This window comes from Pezoporus occidentalis, unplaced genomic scaffold, assembly GCF_034315485.1.
Source record: "Pezoporus occidentalis ecotype Australia unplaced genomic scaffold, CSIRO_AGI_Poc_V1 ctg188, whole genome shotgun sequence".
Classification (NCBI taxonomy): domain Eukaryota; kingdom Metazoa; phylum Chordata; class Aves; order Psittaciformes; family Psittacidae; genus Pezoporus; species Pezoporus occidentalis.
In genome coordinates, this window is record NW_026913726.1 from 1,226,967 (window position 1) to 1,245,063 (window position 18,097).

Consider the following 18,097-nt stretch of genomic DNA (forward strand, 5'->3'; position numbering starts at 1 on the left):
TTCTGCTTTCATCCCTATTTGTGCTTCACACTTGGGACTATTTCCTCATTGCTGTAAAGCCTGTGCAGTTTACTCACTAGTTTTCATTGTCTGATCTGGGATGTTGCACATCATCCTAATACGATGAAAATGGGCACAAAGCCATGTCCCTTGTCCGTGGTGATGGTCACAGGGCAGAGTCTGGGGAGCATTTTGGAGCCAAGCCCTCTGTTCAGTTTCTTTTCCCCCCAGTATCTCAAAACCCTGTGTCTAAAAGGAAAAGAGACAAATGTCTGGCTGTAACAGTTGTTAATTCACACCTGACTTACAGCCAAAGGAAGCAGTACCTTCATGCAGTGTGTCTCTACAGTGAGCAGCAATGGGGGAGCAAGGGCTTTTGGAGCACTATGGAGGTGACCCGTTTATCCCGTGCTTTGTTGAGGCTGAGATGGCTCCCGCAGCACATCTGCAGCCAGCAGATGCTGGTGATGGCTCTGAGCTGGGTTAGATGCAAAGTGGTGCTGCTCTCCCTTTACCAGGGGTTCTTAAACAAGCGTGGTGTGATTCAGCAGTGAGAAAAGGCTTCCTGCCCAAGGAGTGTGGCTCTGTGGTGACCACGAGGTTTAGGAAGAGTTCATCAGTCTGGGTTTGTGATGCAGGCACAAACTTTGCATGTGGATTTGTTCAAGTGAGCAAAGCAGAAGGGTGTATTGCACAGGAGAAGATGCCAGCAACTTCCAGTATGATTTTGGTGTAGCTGAGGTATCTGAGACTGACCCAGCAGATTCCAGCTGCTTCAGCTAATCCTAATTTGATCCCACTACAAAGTCAGGAGTATGTCTGTAGATGTAATAAACTTAATTACTTAACTGCAGGACCAAGGAGCTGGGAAGCAGAAGCATTTGATGCATTTGTTTTCAATTGCCTTCAAGTAGTTGAGGGGGGAGCTGCCTATTTTGGTGGGGAAACCACTAAGATATCTAAAGATGCTAAAAATGTGGTTCTCTTCCATTTACAGCTCCCAGCCCCACTACAGCTGTTCCTTACATGTCAGTGAAGTGCATTGATGTAAGGAAGAACCACCACAAAACCAAGTGGCTGATGCCCTGGGGACCCAACCACTGTGAGAAGCTCAAGGACTTTGACGAGGCGGTGAGCAGGCAGATTGAAGCCAACGACATCGTGTTTGCTGTGCACATTCCCCTCCCCAGCAAGGAGATGAGCCCCTGGTTCCAGTTCATGCTCTTCATCATGCAGCTGGACATTGCATTCAAGATGGACAATGACCTAAGTAAGTCACTCTCTGTCATTAGGTGCTGAGTGTGGTCTGGTTTCCCCATGTCTTCCTCTTGCAGTTGCCTTTATCTCACATCATATGCCAGCTGCTATGGTGCCTCCGTACAGCTCGTGATACAGGAGCATGTCCTAAAGGTGGGAGTGAGCAATGAGGCATTTCTTTGAGCAGCCTGCTCTAGTGGAAGGTGTCCTTGCATGTGGCAGGGGACTGGAAGTGGATGAGCTTTAAGCTCCCTTCCAACACAAACCATTCCACGATCCCATGATTTCAGTATATATCTTTGCAGGGAGAGCTGTTCGTGCTGCACTACTGAGTAGCTGAGCAGATTCACTGTTGAAGTATGTAGACCATCAGCAAGGACACTGGTTTAAACCCAGCAATTTGCTTTCACAGCATGTACTTCTGGGTTTCATAGAGTTTTCAAGATGCTGAGTGCACAGCAGCAGCTTGCAGTTGATAACACAGCCCAGCTCTTCCAGGTGCTTCTTTCCTCCTGCTTCTCCACGTTCCCAGCCTGTGCCTGTGCTGGCTCTGCTGTCCCTGTCCATGAACCGCATGCTGCAGCCTCCTCAGCAGAAGCTCAGGTTTGGCTGGATGAGCTCTCTAACCAGTTAGAAGGTTGGGTTGGTTATGGCCATGCAAGGCAGTGCCAGAGATGAAGATCTGCCGGAGCAGGTGAGGGGTGGGGATATTCCTTCTGGAGCAGCAGCATCACCTTGCTGTGCTCTGGTTTGGATGTCTTGCCTTGTGTGGAGGTGGTGAAAAGCAGGATCATGAGGCTCTTCATTTTTATGAAAGTTACTGCCTCAAGAATCCTTTATTTATATTTTTATATATATAAATATGTATTTATATATGTATTTACACACACACACTGGAACTAGTTACTGGCTTCTCAGTGCTGGAGACTTTAAGCTATGCAGTTCTGCTCTGTGCTTGCCAAGCACTTTGATGTGGTCAGCTTTGACACTGCAAGCCACAGTACTTGGTAAATGAGATTATTGATCTGTAAGTTTATATGAGGGGTCCATAAGAGGGAATGTTCATGTCTGAGTCTTAAAGCACAGGTTCTCCAGCAGGCACCAGTTGCAGAAGAGTTGGTGTTCATTTACTGAGCCTTTGCCGTCATAATGGCTTTAACCTCTTTGGTTTGAGGTTGGTTGGTGTGAACTGAAGTAGTTGCCCCAACCTTCCATCAGTCCTTGTTAGACACATTTTCTTGCTAGGATTTGATGGAAAGTTTGATTTGATGGATTTCCCATCCTTCTGGCCTTGAAACTGCAGCGGTCCAGTATAACTGGAAAGCTATAGGTAGAGGAAGTGTGGATGAAGCAGTTTTACTAGGATTCACATTTAGTACCTGGAAGAGATATCCTAAAAAAAAAAAACAAAACCCCAAATTCCCCCCAAAAACCCCAAACTCAGAAGTAACCCTGCAAAATGATGCTGGGAGCAGCAAAGGCAAGACTGATCTGCCCCTTCCTGAAAGAAGGGATGGGTATGTGTGTTTTAAAGTGGTTCTGGGAAAAATCCTTCTGTCTAACAGCTATAACCTAACAATGAATAAACAATTCACTTTCCAACTGATTGAACTGGGGCTTCTGTAGCTCTTTGGCCGCAGCTTGTCTGTTGGTCTGGCTTTAGTGTTCATGTAACCATATGGTGGACCAGCTCCGGTCTAGAAGCTGGCTGCTTGGCTGGGATGTGGACTAGCAAACATGCTCTGGTACAGGGGAGCTGACAGCTCACAGCCATGTCACTGTAGATGTAAAGCTGTCATGAAAGCTTCAACACATCTCCTTTACTGCCTTGTGTGCTCAGCATTGACCTGTTCCTTCCTGGCTGTTAAATCACAGAATCATAGAATAGTTTGGGTTGGAAAGGACCTCAAGATCATCCAGTTCCAACCCCCCGCCATGGGCAGGGACACTTCACACTAAACCAGGTCACCCAAGGCTCTGTCCAGCCTGGCCTTGAGCACTGCCAGGGATGGAGCATTCACACCCTCCCTGGGCAACCCATTCCAGTGCCTCAACACCCTCACAGGAAAGAATTTCCTCCTTAGATCCAATCTAAACTTCCCCTGTTTAAGTTTTAACCCCTTACCCTTTGTCCTGTCACTACAGTCCCTAATGAAGAGTCCCTCCCCAGCATCCCTATAGGCCCCCCTCAGACACTGCAAGGCTGCTCTGAGGTCTCCATGCAGCTTCTCTTCTCCAGGCTGAACAGCCCCAACTTTCTCAGCCTGTCTTCATACAGGAGGTGCTCCAGCCCCTGAGCATCCTCGTGGCCTCCTCTGGACTTGTTCCAACAGTTCCATGTCCTGTGTCCAACAGTTCCTGGTGTTGAGGACACCAGAATGTATCATCATTAAGATGAGTTAAATATGAGATTGTATAAAGCTTATATACATGTTCTCTCTGCATTTTAGAGATAGAGAGGTAAGAGTAGCTTTGGAAGGTTATTAAGGCTTCAGCTTCTTAGACTTCAGTAGATGGTTGTGCTTAGAGAAACAGCTCTTTGTTCTGAGGCCGTTTAAGGTCAAACCACTGAGCTGGAGCCAGTACCTGGCTGAGCACCTGGGAGCAGGTTGCTAAGATGCTAAACAAACTCTTGACAATTCAAGACCAGGTTGGGCACAGGGGCTTGGAGCAAGCTGCTCTAGTGGAAGGGGTCCCTGCCCGTGGCAGGGGTTGGAGCTGGAGGAGCTTTAAGGTCCCTTCCGACACAAACCAGGCTGTGACTGATTCTGGGACAGTGTTTCTCCTCAGTGCAGGGAACCTTTCCAGGTCAGTATTTGTGTTGCATGACTTCAAAGGTGGGAACTGGTTTTGAGCTTTAAAAGCAGAAGAGCTTCTCTTGGGCCACCCTCTGGGTACTAAAGGCAAGTTTTGGGCTCAGCTCTGCCACTTTGCAGCTGGGAAGAGCTCCGTTTCTGGTCATTATCAGTTCAGTAGCTGCTGGTGGGTTTTCTAAGCAGCATTTGCAGACAAGGGACTTTAATACTTCTTATGGTGTGAGCTTGCTTGACACATCTTGAAGGTTTTCCCTCCTGGAGTGAAGAAAGTACTTGCAAGTGCTGTTTTCCTACACTTTGTGCCAAGCTGAACCAAATGTAAATGAAGTGTAAAATCTAAGCAACTAGTGAGTAATGTGGTTGTTGGTTGCTAGATTGTGCTCTGAGAGGTTATAAACTATTAAACTAAATCTTGTTAAGCCCAAACAATTGCATTTGTGTCTCTGTATCTCGCTGCTAACTTTGCATCAGTGCAAGAGCTTCGTCGATGGGGTAATTGGAATTAGCTCCTCAAGAGGCAACACTGAAGATGTGAAACACCAACCGTGTGAAATAACCTCATTTCTTCTCTTAAACTGACAATTCCAGCCTCTTCTCCCTTAAGCTTCGAGTGACCTCAAAGCCAGCAGTCATCCTGCTGGAGTCAGTGCCAGCAGGGGCTGGTGCCAAACCAGGGATGGCTCCTGGAAGGCGTTGCAGTGTTAAAGCCTCTGCCAGTCACCCTCGTAATGACCGTCTTGAAGCTGTTCAGATCATCTAGGAAAGCAGTGCTGCCTGCTAACTGCAGATGCTCTTACCCGCCTGAAGCTGCTGCCTGCTCCCTGGGGACACATCCTGGTCTCCGCTGGCTCCCAGAGCCCTGCAGCATGGTCCAAAGATGTTAAAGTCAATTTGAGGCTTGCAGGGGCCAGGCATCCTGCAACATCCTGTGGGATTGGCACTTGCAGGAGGAGAAACCAGCCTTTATCACGTTCATCTTGGAAACTTGCTCTGGAGTTCCTTAACGCAGATGTTCAGGAATGATTTTGAAATGCTGATGTTTTAAAAATGCAGATGTTAAGAAGCTGAGCTACTTCCCTTGTGTTTATAGAGTCCCACACTGGTTTGGGTTGAAGGGAGCGTAAAGCCATGGGCAGGGACACCTTCCACGAGAGCAGCTTGCTCCAAGCCCCTGTGTCCAGCCTGGCCTTGGACGCGCCAGGGATGGGGCAGCCACAGTTCTGTTTAACAGCCTTAGCTGGAGCAGGGACCTGGGGGCTGTTGGCTCCCTGGCTGCCAGAGGCTTGAGGAGCCCGTAGAGGTGGGCTCATCCTGCCTCAGTTTAACTTTGTGGGAAAGTAAACCTGAAACTGCTGACCATTTGACATCCAGGAATGCATCATCCCTGAGGACAAAGCGCTGGGCATCAGCTAATGACACCTTTATGCATCAGATGGCAGAAAGCACGGAGGGGCCTTTACAGACTTTCACTGTAAAAAAAAAAAACAATGTTTTCATCTCTCTTTCCATCCAGTGAGCTTAAAATGTAGTGAGACATCTCCTGGTCTCTTTGCAGCTGGAAAGCCCTTGTGTACAGTGGGGCTGGCTGAGCCCTGCCGACTCCTGTTCAAGTTCAGCCCATTTTGGTCTCCTTGGAGGGTTTTGTAATTTTAGAGAGCTGGTGAAGCATGGGAATGCAATGCAAATAATTCTAGTGCTTCCTCTGTTCCCTTGCATACGTTCCTTTCCAGACAGCTGTATTAGTATGCAGATGGCACAGAGCCACCTTCTGAAACAACTTCTCTATTTTTAGCCCATTGTACAGTGAGTAAAGCCATCCTGTGTGAATGTCACAGAGCAAAGTGAATCATGGAAAAGATCCTGGGCACCGAATGTCTGGCAGTAAAATGCCAATGTGAAAAAATACACTGGTGCTCAGAGCGTGGCAGGTACTGGGGAGTCCCTCACTGCAGGGGCATGGCTCTGACCTGCTCCAGAGCATCTCTAGAGGTGAGACCCCACCTGCAGCCCTGATCTAGTCTGGGGCAGCAGCACAAGAGGGGCGTGGAGCTGTTGGAGCGAGGCCAGAGGAGGCCATGGAGATGCTGCGAGGGCTGGAGCAGCTCTGCTCTGGAGCCAGGCTGAGAGAGCTGGGCTGGGGCAGCCTGGAGAAGAGAAGGCTCCTGAAGGGGAGACCTGAGAGCAGCTCCAGTGCCTGAAGGGGCTGCAGGAAACCTGGAGAGGGGCTTGGGACAAGGGCCTATAGGGCCAGGCCAAGGGGAATGGCTTTAACCTGCCCGAGGGGAGACTGAGATGAGCTCTTAGGCAGAAGCTCTTCCCTGGGAGGGTGCTGAGGCGCTGGCACAGGGTGCCCAGAGAAGCTGTGGCTGCCCCATCCCTGGCAGTGTTCAAGGCCAGGTTGGACACAGGGGCTTGGAGCAAGCTGCTCCGGTGGAAGGGGTCCCTGCTCGTGGCAGGGGTTGGAGCTGGAGGAGCTTTAAGCTCCTTTCCAACAAAAACCATTTGATGTTTCTATGGTTCCATGTGTAGCCTTGCAACTGGAGACTCAGCAAGAAAGCTCGAAGCTGGAACCCCACAGGAGTGTGTCTTCTCATCATTCATTCCTGGAATGCATAATCACCTAAACAAACCTGTCTGTGTTCTGTAGGGTTTTCAATCTTATCCAGTGACACCGGTGAGGTTGTCACTCAGCACTGGAGCTGCTGATAGCGAAAGTGATTCTCCAGGCTCCAAATAATCTAGATGTCATCCCCAAGATCTATGTAGGCAAAGTTAATCTGGAGGGTGCCACGAGGAGGTGCTCTGACATGGTCCTTGAGAGATGAAGCTTCCTGGCATGGGGCTTTGCATCTCTTGGTACTGAATAGGGCAGAAATTTCTGCCTTGATCCTCATGTGTGGAGGAACTGAATAAGTGCTTTCCTCAAACAGGTTGGCCTCTGAGGAGCTTAGCACAGGTTTGCAGTGGTGCTTTCTCTTTATTACATGTATTTTACCCCTTCTGCTGTGGCTCAGCCTCGAATGGTTAAAACACTCTTGATCTTTCAGTACTTCCAGAAGTAAAGACTGGCTTCACTGTGAGTCCTTGCCTCTTGCTCCACTGTTTTGGTAGTAAACAACACTGGTTTCAAACACCTTTCTTGTGTCTTGAAACCAAGCATGGTGGAACATCACCTGCTGCTTCTCTCCCTTCTCCCTGTGTATATATTTATATGTGTATATATATATATATACACACATATTTATATGTATTTTACAGTGACAGTCCCAAAGGGTCTTTGCACATTCCTCTTTCTATGGGGGGACATTACCCAGACACAGAGACTGATGGAAATGTAGAGGGAGGTTCTATTCCACCCGCCTGTAAAGGCCACACCAGCACATCTTCTGCCTTCTGCTTTTCATACTCGATGGCAACAGCAACATTTGGATTGCAAAGAAGAAATAACAAAAGCTGTTTTTGTTGGATTCAATCCCAAGCATTCCACTTGGTTTTATGGCTTCTGAAATGAAGTTTGTAGTTCTTTGTAGCTGGGCCAAGTTTAACTCTATGTTCCCATTTATCTGTTTTGCTGGTCTTCTAAATAGTAGATCTGAGCAAATTCATGTTTCATGGCAACCTGAATAATGGCTGCTGTGGAAAGGAACCTGACACCAGTCTGGATGCTATTGATCATGTGTGGAAAGAAACTAAATGCTCAGAAAAACCTTGATGCATCCACATCAGATACGTAATGGAGCCACCTTCAAACACTATAAATAGCAAGTCTGGACCCCAGATACCACCCACACCCCTTCGCATCGGTTGGGGTGAGTATGCCACATTGTCCCAGCAAAAACGTAGCTGAAGAAGATGACAAATATGTGGGACCCCCAGGCTTGAAAGACTCCTGCTTGCTCCTAGACATGACACAGCCTCCCTTCAGACTTATGAAGACCAGATTGCTTTCAGAGCTGAACTTCAAAGCTCATCAAGGCTTGATGTGTCTTTGCAGCCCTTCCCATGTGCTGCCAGGAGAGCAGCCAGCCCTGTTCCCATGCAGAGGGCCCCTGGTGCAGAGCTATGGGTGTCGATATTGTGTAAGCCTTTCACATCCTTATGGGATGGCGCATGTTGGTGTCCGGCTGTGCAGTGCCACAGCCCTGGTGGAATGTGTGTGTGGCTCAGATTAGATCCACGGAGGCATTTCTGACCTCCTGAGCTCAAAGTGTGCCATGAGTTTGCAAGGGTGAGCAGTCTGCAGTGAGAGCAGTGCTGGATCAGGGGCACAAGTGGTTCCGTTGCCGTTTTCCAACGCTTCTCCATGGATGATGGTTCCATAGCCATCTTGCCGTGCTCTTCCATAGCTTTCCCGACAGCTGTGGCTTTCAGAGTGTGCTGGTCTATGAAAAGAGGCTAGGTTGCAGCATGCGTATGCTCGTTTCAGAACTTGTTTCTCTTTCAGAGCCTTCCCTGGGATCTGTGCCTGGTAAATAGGAGGGTTTTACATCTGTTTGAGCTGGTACAGACTTGCCTTGGGTTTTTAAAGCATGTTTATGTGTTGCTCCTTGGCAGCCTTCAACTGTAATTCATGAACTTGCTCAGTTATGGCACCTAAATAAGCCTGTTCCAGCCTCATTTCCTTCTTGCAGCAGCAGCCTCTTGGCAGCCTCCTAGCAAGAGCGTATCTAAAAGCAGTTGTGCTCACTGTGACACGTCCAGGAGAGGCTGAGCTGCCTGGTCCCATGCGAACTTGACGTGGTGACCTTCCCCATGAGCTCAGTGTGTGTTTACTCATGTGCCCGTTGGTGCATCCGTAAAGGCAGGAGCAGATCGGTGCTGGTGTGGATGTGGAGGGGAGGGTTTCAGAAGTCTGATGGAGAATGGCTTGAGCTGAACACCACATGCAGAAACGGTCACCTCCAGCATGTGTGGCTGTTCTTGAGGGGTTTTCCAGCAGGGCCAGCACGGCTAAAGTTGAGGGGGGGTTAAATTTCTTCTTAAAGGAGGTTTGAGTCGTGTGCTCTTACTCTGGGAACCCTGGCTTATCTCTGAAGAGCAGAGGATCCAAGTTCTGGGCAATTCTGAAGCAATTTATACCTCTGGTGATGAGTTATGACCCTGCCCAGCAGTGCCTTTCCCTGCTTCCTTCCTTCCATCCACCCAAAAATCCCAGTGACCCTTTTTGTTTCCTTCATTTAACATCTCTTTGGTAGAATGCATCTTGTTGTTAAGGGGCGTGTTCTAGACCTCAAGAGGTTGGGCTCCAGTGTTTATGGATGATGTGCTTGCAGCCAGAAGAAACACAAGGTTACATTAATAGATGGCTTTGTTCATTTAGGCATGACAACAGAAGTGCTCCATCCCTGGAAGTGGTGCCCATCCCTGGCAGTGCTCAAGGCCAGGTTGGACACAGGGGCTTGGAGCAAGCTGCTCCAGTGGAAGGGGTCCCTGCCCGTGGCAGGGGTTGGAGCTGGAGGAGCTTTAAGGTCCCTTCAGCCCCAACCATTCTATGATAGTTGCATGCTTTCCCCTTTCTAGAGCTCATCTAGCCAGCCAGAGTTATGTACTTCATCTTTTTGTGGTTTTCTATAAACACTATTTCAGTGTTGATTTAAAGCAAACCCTATGATGTGATATAGTCGCTTCCTGAAGCAGAAGGACCTACTGCACACCTTGTGTTACCTGCAGAAGGTCTATATAGAAGCCTGTCTTATTATCCCTCAGCCAGCCCCTGGTGAAGAGGCTGTTGGATTGGTTTTGGCTTACTCTGTCTCTGCAGCTGTCTGGGCTCCAGTTCTACATGAACTATTATTTCTAATGCTATATGAATAAATAATGCTCTTCACCCACAGCCGTAACATAAGCTGTAAGTCATGGTACATTAGGAGGATGTCAGACCTTTATGACCAGTAAAGATTCCTCCTTCTCTGCTGGAAATGAGAGAAACATTTTGAAAAGGGTGATTTCATCTGTTGTTTGGAATGCAAAATCTTCCACTCCCCTCCATAGCTGTGGGTCTCTGTAAGATCCCCTGTGTGTCTACAGGCTCTGGTACCCATCTGATCCTCTGTACCATTCCTCTCTCACAAGCCTGATGTCTCCTTACTCTTGCAGAAGAGAATGCAGAGATCACCCTGGATGTGTCGCTGGCGTATCGTGATGACATGTTTGATGACTGGAAGGAAATAGCACATGCAATAGAGATCAGGAAGCTGAAATGCACCTTTGGCTCACCAAAAGTAAGGGGTTTTGATGATGCTGGAGTGGGGGGGTGTGTGGATTGTGTTGGGAATTGATTTCCTTTCCTCCTTGGTGCTTCCTAGAAGCATGGAATTGTTCAATCATAACTTCAAAATGTGTCAGCTCAAAACCTGTGAAAACCTGACGAGCTCCATGTGCAACTGGTCCTGTTTGGTGATACAAGAGAAGGGGGTGAAGTTGGGGTAGACTTACAACTGTAAGGGAGAAGAGGTGTGAGGTGTTGCAGAGGTGTTGTCTGGAACAAAAATGCTTTGAGCTCTGTGTACCGCAAACTGGCTTAGAGACCTTGAACCTTTCCATCTTGTGCTTGTGATGAACACAACCTTATTACAGGAGTGGTGGGGATGTAGCCCCCAGGGACACAGCAGCGTTCCAAGAACCCGGAGATGTTTGTTAGAACTTCTCAGTGCCCCAAGCTCCAAGGCTGAGGGGCAGCAAGCACAGCCGGATGAGAACAGCATCTTGTTTAAATCCAGATGTTTCTTCCTGTGCTGCAGACTGTAATTCCGGTGCTTAAATTAATCTGGCGTCTCTTCCCCAGGCCATGGTTTTCAGCTCTGTGCCTTCTCCCATTTCACAGTCCCTTTCAGCAACCACTTACATCTCCAGTGACACCTGTGCCCTCCCATACAGCCACATCTATGCAGTGAACACATCTGAGGTACAGAGAGGAGCATTGCTAGTAGAACAGGACTTAAACTGCACATCAAGATACGTGTGAGGGAGCTGCATCTTTTGTTTGGGCTTAAGTGGTGCTTGCTGAGGGAGGAGGCTTGGATCCTAACGTAGTCTTTCATCTTGAGAGGCTCCTTTGACTCTGGGGAGTATTCAAGAGCCCGAAAGGTGAACCTGCTGTTGACTCTGACCCAAACCAGCAAAACCTTTGAAGAATGTCCCCAAGGCACTGTCTGTCACAGGCTCTCCCCAGGAAGGCTGGAACTGGCCAACAGGCTCTCAGTGCTAGCAGTGGTCCCAGTGTTAGGGTTTTGCAGACCCTCCCCATGGAGGGAGCCCATCCAAGGCTGACCACAGCATTCTGTGCCCTTTCTCTAGACCCTGGAGTCGGAGGGCCGTCACTATGACTGTGACTTCCTGCCCTTCATGGAGATCGGCAGCGTGGCTCACAAGTACTACCTGCTCAACATCCGCCTGCCCGTGAACGAGAGGAAGGGCATTAACGTGGGCATCGGGGAGATCAAGGACATCCGCCTCGTGGTAAGTGCCTGACCTGCCTCTGCCCGTGCTGTCTGCCTGGGGGCTCCTCTGATCCACAGCAAGGTCCTGCTCTTCATCATGGGCAGCTCCTGCCTGCAGATGTGGCCTCCCTCCTTCCCAAGGGATGCCCTCATTGACTGCTTTCTTCTGAGGAGCCCTCCCAAGCCTGGAGCAGGACCACCCTCCTGCACTGCCCTGGGATCGCCTCCATGGCTCCGGGAGCTCCCCTGTGTCCTCTGCTTGCCAGCACAGTCTGGCTTGAGTGATGAGTCCTCCATCTGATTAAGCCCTGCCTCTTACGGATTGGAGCTCAGGAGGAACAGGCCAGCAGGGTTCAGAGGGGACCTGGTCTCTCTTGGCGTTGGCTATGACCATGCAGATGTTTGGGTTGGCTGTCAGCTATCCCTGCTCCTGCCCTCCCTTATGGCTGGTGCTTTTCCTCCCACCACCATCCCTCTCAGCAGGAGCAGTGAGCTGTGGTGACTGCAGACAGAGGTGGGAGGGATGTGTGTCCGGAGAGACGCATTCATTTGGCTGATGCTCTTCCCACCGGTGGTGACTTGGCTTCATGAGTATCTTGTTACTTGTCTGAGAGCAGTTCTGCCAGCTCTCTCCGTGCTGTGTCAGTGTCCCTCTCCTGAGTGCTCTGCACCTCGAGGTGGAAGCTGTGTCTTGGTATTAGTTTTCAGGACTTCTGAAGCCTGCTCAGGCACCTTGGGTGCTAAATAGGAACCTGCTCCGTTTCCTGTGTTGGATAAACCATGTCCTTCAAAGAGTAGCTGCATCTTGACAGGCTGAGAAAGTCAGGGCTGTTCAGCCTGGGGAAGAGAGGCTGCATGGAGACCTCAGAAGAGCCTTCCAGTATCTGAAGGGGGCTGCAAGGATGCTGGAGAGGGACTCTTCATCAGGGACGGGAGTGACAGGACAAAGGGGTTTAACCTGCCCGAGGGGAGACTGAGATGAGCTCTTAGGCAGAAGCTCCTCCCTGTGAGGGTGCTGAGGCGCTGGCACAGGGTGCCCAGAGAAGCTGTGGCTGCCCCATCCCTGGCAGTGTTCAAGGCCAGGTTGGACACAGGGGCTTGGAGCAAGCTGCTCTAGGGGAAAGTGTCCCTGCCCATGGCAGGGGTTGGAGCTGGAGGAGCTTTAAGGTCCCTTACAACACAAACCAGGCTGAGATTCTGTGATCTACATGTGCTTACATGTACTACTGCCTACATGCCTCTCCTGCCAGATCCCCTAAGGAGAAGCATGGAGTAATGATGCTAAACCCTTTACAGCTGTTGCATTCCACCCTGTTTTTTTTCCTTAGGGCATCCATCAGAACGGAGGCTTTACAAAAGTGTGGTTTGCCATGAAGACCTTCCTCACACCCAGCATTTTAATCATCATGGTCTGGTACTGGAGACGGATCACACTGATGACACGTGCTCCTGTGCTGCTGGAGAAGTGAGTAGGGGCTTGTGTGTTGGATATGGTGACCCTCAAGTGAGAGCACGCTGACCAGGGTGGTTGTTGCTCCCACAATCTATGTGTGGAGAGACAGGAATGGTCTCTTCCCTGTCCCCTCCCTCCACCCAGGCTCACTGGGAGCAGGAGACCTCGATAGCTTAACTTCTTGCCCATTAAACCCACAGGGAATGAGGAGCTGCGTTTGTCCACAGCTGCTCACAGGGGCTCAGCCCCCCAGGGCTTGCTGGCAGGAGGTGACACTGCCCCGCAGTGCTGGGTGTTCTTGTGTTGCTCCTCATGCACAGCTTTGGCTGCTGGGGCTCTGTTCTCAAGTTGAGGAACAAGCAAGCTGGAAAGAGATTGTGTTTCTGCCCTTCCAGGGTCATCTTTGCTCTAGGAATTTCCATGACATTCATTAACATCCCCGTGGAGTGGTTTTCCATCGGATTTGACTGGACTTGGATGCTGCTCTTCGGAGACATTCGACAAGGCATTTTCTATGCCATGCTCCTGTCTTTCTGGATCATCTTCTGTGGGGAGCACATGATGGTGGGTACCACACAGAAGGGAAGGTGGCTTCCAGCCCCAGTTGCAGCGATACCCTGCAACTCCCTTGTGCTTGTTAATCATTGCAAACAACACTGTGGGGCTTGCACCAGGCAAGAGGACTTCAGCCTGACTTGCTTCTCCTTTTTCTCTTCCTCCTCTCCACTTCTTGACCCTCTGATCAGGACCAGAACGAGAGGAATCGTCTCTCGGGGTACTGGAAGCAGGTTGGACCCATAGCTGTTGGCTCCTTCTGCCTCTTCATCTTTGACATGTGTGAGAGGTAGGTGCACACTGTGAGCTGAGACTTCTGGCCACCTCCTGCAGCAGGGACCAGCAGGTTAAGCTTGTTGGCTTCTGTGACAGCCTCAGTGATGTCTCTCCTCTTTGCAGGGGAGTGCAGCTGAAGAACCCCTTCTACAGCATCTGGACCACTGAAGTTGGCACGGAGCTGGCTGTATCCTTCACCCCGACTCATGGCACGCTCCGTCTGTGTTGATGGGAGAGAGAGAGTGTGGGGAAACCCTCCTCCTTCTGGCATTCCAGAGCTGTGAGGGGGGGGCTGGAGATGCTGGTGTCATTTGGAAGAAGCAGCCCTGGCAGGTTTGGAGCTGGTACCCCCAGGGACTGGTGCTGTGCTTGGGGGAGTCACTGCAGAACTGAACCTCTCCAAGATGTCTGAGATTTGCAGGGAAACATGGGGAATTCAGGTCCTGGGGGTCATCACAATAACACCAGCACTCGTGATACTTTACCCTCCAGCCTCAACAGCATCTGCTTTGGGGACCTCCATTTGCTGCTATTACTCAGGCAGGCGTTGCTGAGGCATTTCCATGCAGTGCTCTTCCAGATCCTACTGAAAGGGCTTGTTATGCTGCCATTAATTTTAATCCCTGGGCTGAGATAAGATAATGGGATCAGTTCCCCTTCCACAACACCCATCCCTCTTGCAGGAGCCTCACTGGAGCTTGTTGGCTGGCAACAGCTCCCCAGATTTCCTTGGCAATGTCACCCAGGCAGTGTTTGGTGTGTGTGGGGTCACAGAGCCCCTGTTCCCCACCAAGCTCATCAAGTAAAAGTGCAATTCTGACCTTTGGGATGACACTAAAAGAAGGGAATCACTTGAATAATGTTTCTGTTCTCCCTGTTCAGCTCATACCATGTTCCCTTGACTCACACTGCCCAGATGGCCTTTATTATAGTTGCGGGAATCTGCCTGTGTCTCTATTTCCTCTTCCTGTGTTTTATGGTCTTCCAAGTGTTCAGGAACATCAGTGGGAAGCAGTCAAGCCTCCCAGCCATGAGCAAGGCTCGCCGCCTTCATTACGAGGTAACAGCCCTCCTCACTGCACAGATTCTTTACTTTATAAATGCATTTTTGACCTTAAAGTCTATACTGAGACATTCCCTATCCATGCAGCCCTGAACTGGGAGATCTAATCTTCACCAGCTTTCTTCTGCTCAAATCCCCTAAATGCCTTTTGGTTTGACTGGTGGGAAGTTTCTTCTTTATTTGGGTCTTTATTCCCAGTGGAATACTTTAACCTGTTAGGAGGGTATGTAAGCTCCCTCTCCTTTTCTGTCAGTACTTGCCACCTCCCAGCATATTGAACAGTGCTGGAGAACAGAAGTAAATTGCCCAAATTACCATTGAAATCACTATAGGTTGTAAGCACATCAGGCCCTCACACTTCATTTCTCGTAATATTAAGGACTGTATTTAATGGAAAGTATTGCTAAGACCACCCTGTTTTCTAGGATGTCAATTAGTATTTTTGGGGTTGTCTTTTCCCAGCCAAATCGTAGGAGGGAAACTGTGCTGACAGGATCAAACTGTGACACATTCATCTTACTATCCCTGTTTCTGTCCTAGCTGTCTTTAACTGCTGCAAAACACAAGGAGCACACTGTAATGCTTAAGCTGAGAGTGCTTGTTGTTTCCGTGGGTGATAAATATCAACACACCAACGTTGTTCTCTTAACAACTAATGGTCACTTCTGATATAAACAAGTCTGCCATCACCCATCAGGAATGCACATAAAAAATAGGAAATTGGAATTGAGAGAATTTCAAGCAGAAATTAAGCATCTTTCCCTTTAGCACAGGACTTCAGCTCATATTGTGGAGCTGCTGGGGCTGCGCTCTGTGTACAGACAGTGTGAATCTGACCTGGAAGAGTTAAATTAATAGCCATTTGTTGTTGCAGTGTTGCAGTGGCTCAGTAATTACGCAGACACTGACATTTCCAGCAGAATTCCAGAAACAGGTTAAGAAAAACAACTCACGTGCAAAGACAAAGCAAAAAGAGCTTGTGAATAAAAATGTAAAGCTAGTGGGAGCAAGAGCAATCTGCAGTCACATTCCCAAGCGAGTGATCTTGAGTCTTAGTTTATCCTGCAGTCCATGTTCCTCTCTAATAGCCAGTGTAGTTTTGAAGGGTGTTGGGAATTGCTGCACTTCCCTCCCAGGCAGATGTGGAGGTGAAACACTGACCCGTCCTGCTGAGCCAGGCAGGCTCTCCACAGATGTCTGTCCTACCAAAGCTGCGAGCTACCTCCTAGGGAAAACCCATGGCGTGGGCTGACGTGCCTCCCCATCCACGTGAGCTCCTGGTAAATCAGTCACAAAGGCAAATGTAATGGAAAGGCAGAGCTGTCCAGACACGCACGCCCGGGAGCATCCGGCAGGAATGCAGACGTGTGGGGAGCGGAGAATATGACCCCGGCGCAGAGGAGTGGGTGGAGGTTGTTTTGCTTTGGGGTTTCGTGGGTTGGACCCTTTTTTTTCTTTGCCTGTATTTTAATGCTTGTCTCTTGTATGTGCTGAAACCCAAACTGGGTGTTGTGGAGTCTGTTAATGTGACCAGTGACATTTCTCTCCACACAGGGGCTGATTTTTAGGTTCAAGTTCCTGATGCTCATCACCCTGGCGTGCGCAGCAATGACAGTCATCTTCTTCATCGTGAGCCAGGTGAGTGATAAAACTGCTTCCTCTAAGTACCTCAGCCCCCAGTTCCACAGCCACTAACAACTCACTTGCTGATCAGAGAAGATCTGCCTGTTACCAGCAGGTTTGATAACAACTTGCTGTTTAAGAAGCTGTTTTCACTTACTTGAAGCACTGCCATAAAATGGCTCAGCCTGAAGCCTTCACAAAGGCCCCTGGCTCACGGGAAGGGTTGGGTTGGGCTGTGCTGTTTGAAATATCAGCCAACAGGGTTTATGTCATTTCTGAGAACTCAGCAAGAGTGAAAAATGTTCTGTTCACATTGAAAGGACCTGGTGGCTTTGTATGGCCACAGAGAAATATCAGAGTTCAGTCTTCCCCGGGGGCACTCTGCAGCCCTGCTGTTCTCAGCAGTATCTGGACCTGTTTATTCCGAGCCCCAAGGCCATCTCCGTACAAATGGTTTGTATCACTACTGAAGTGAATCTGAAGGTTTATTCTAAGTGACTTTTCAGATTGCATCTGTTTCAAAAATGTCATTTTGGAGAGAGGCTTTTGACAAGGGCCTGTGGGGACAGGACCAGCACCTCACCGCCCTCCCAGGGAAGAGCTTCTGCCTAAGAGCTCATCTCAGTCTCGCCTCTGGCACGTTAAAGCCATTCCCCTTGGCCTGTCACTAAGCTAACCTAGTTTAAGCTCATTTAGCTTTTGTCTTTCCCCCTTATGTCTGTTTTTTTTTACCAGAAAGCCAGCATTTCAGTGTGAACAGTTTGTACATCTTCAAGTAACATTAATAGTGATGACACTTCCTTAAACCTTGACAAACCTCCGCATGTCTGAGGCTGGTGCTGTCAGCCCAGGCCTCTCTGTGAGCCAGAAGCAGCAAGGCAGCATTCAGCACGTGAGCTCTTTGCATTATTCAGCCTGGTTTTCCTTCTATAAAAGCCCTATTTATGGAAGTGTAATGTTTTCAGGTGTAAGGAGGTTGTCTCCTAGGTACCACCCTTCAGGTGGCAAACCTTGGGGTGAAGCTGATGCTTTAGGGGATCACTTCTGTCTCCGTTCAGACTTTGGCCTTACTGACCAGCCCATGTCTGCTTTCTCCCTGGCAGGTGACCGAAGGCCACTGGAAGTGGGGGGACATCACGATACAAGTGAACAGTGCCTTCTTCACCGGCATCTATGGGATGTGGAACCTCTACGTGTTTGCCCTCATGTTCCTGTACGCACCATCGCACAAGAACTACGGTGAAGACCAGTCCAATGGTAAATGCCTTTAAGATCTGAAGGCTGTCATGGCAACAAAGTGATATAATGTGGGTGATACCTTTGAGTATTCTACATGTTGGCCAAAGTGCACATTCAGCATTTTAAAATGCGATGCAAATGATAGTTTGGTTTTCCTAGCAGGCATTTTAGTTAATCATAGAATCCCAGTCTGGTTTGGGTTGGAAGGAAGCTTAAAGTCCACACAGCTCCAACCCCTGCCACAGGCAGGGACACCTTCCACTAGAGCAGCTTGCTCCAAGCCCCTGTGTCCAACGATGGGGCAGCCACAGCTTCTCTGGGCACCCTGTGCCAGCGCCTCAGCACCCTCACAGGGAAGAGCTTCTGCCTAAGAGCT

The 18,097-nt window shown here is 49.3% G+C and overlaps 1 protein-coding gene across 1 annotated transcript in view; it reads left to right on the forward strand.

Moving 5' to 3' along the window:
* WLS (Wnt ligand secretion mediator) overlaps window positions 1-18,097 on the forward strand; it is a 31,768-nt gene that overhangs the window by 13,181 nt on the left and 490 nt on the right. The window contains exons 2-11 of the mRNA XM_062616123.1: window positions 998-1,270; window positions 10,170-10,294; window positions 11,370-11,531; window positions 12,841-12,977; window positions 13,361-13,529; window positions 13,712-13,809; window positions 13,920-13,983; window positions 14,713-14,856; window positions 16,414-16,497; window positions 17,586-17,739. Of these exons, the coding sequence (XP_062472107.1) occupies window positions 998-1,270; window positions 10,170-10,294; window positions 11,370-11,531; window positions 12,841-12,977; window positions 13,361-13,529; window positions 13,712-13,809; window positions 13,920-13,983; window positions 14,713-14,856; window positions 16,414-16,497; window positions 17,586-17,739 (1,410 nt within the window). The remainder of the gene's footprint in view (window positions 1-997; window positions 1,271-10,169; window positions 10,295-11,369; window positions 11,532-12,840; window positions 12,978-13,360; window positions 13,530-13,711; window positions 13,810-13,919; window positions 13,984-14,712; window positions 14,857-16,413; window positions 16,498-17,585; window positions 17,740-18,097) is intronic.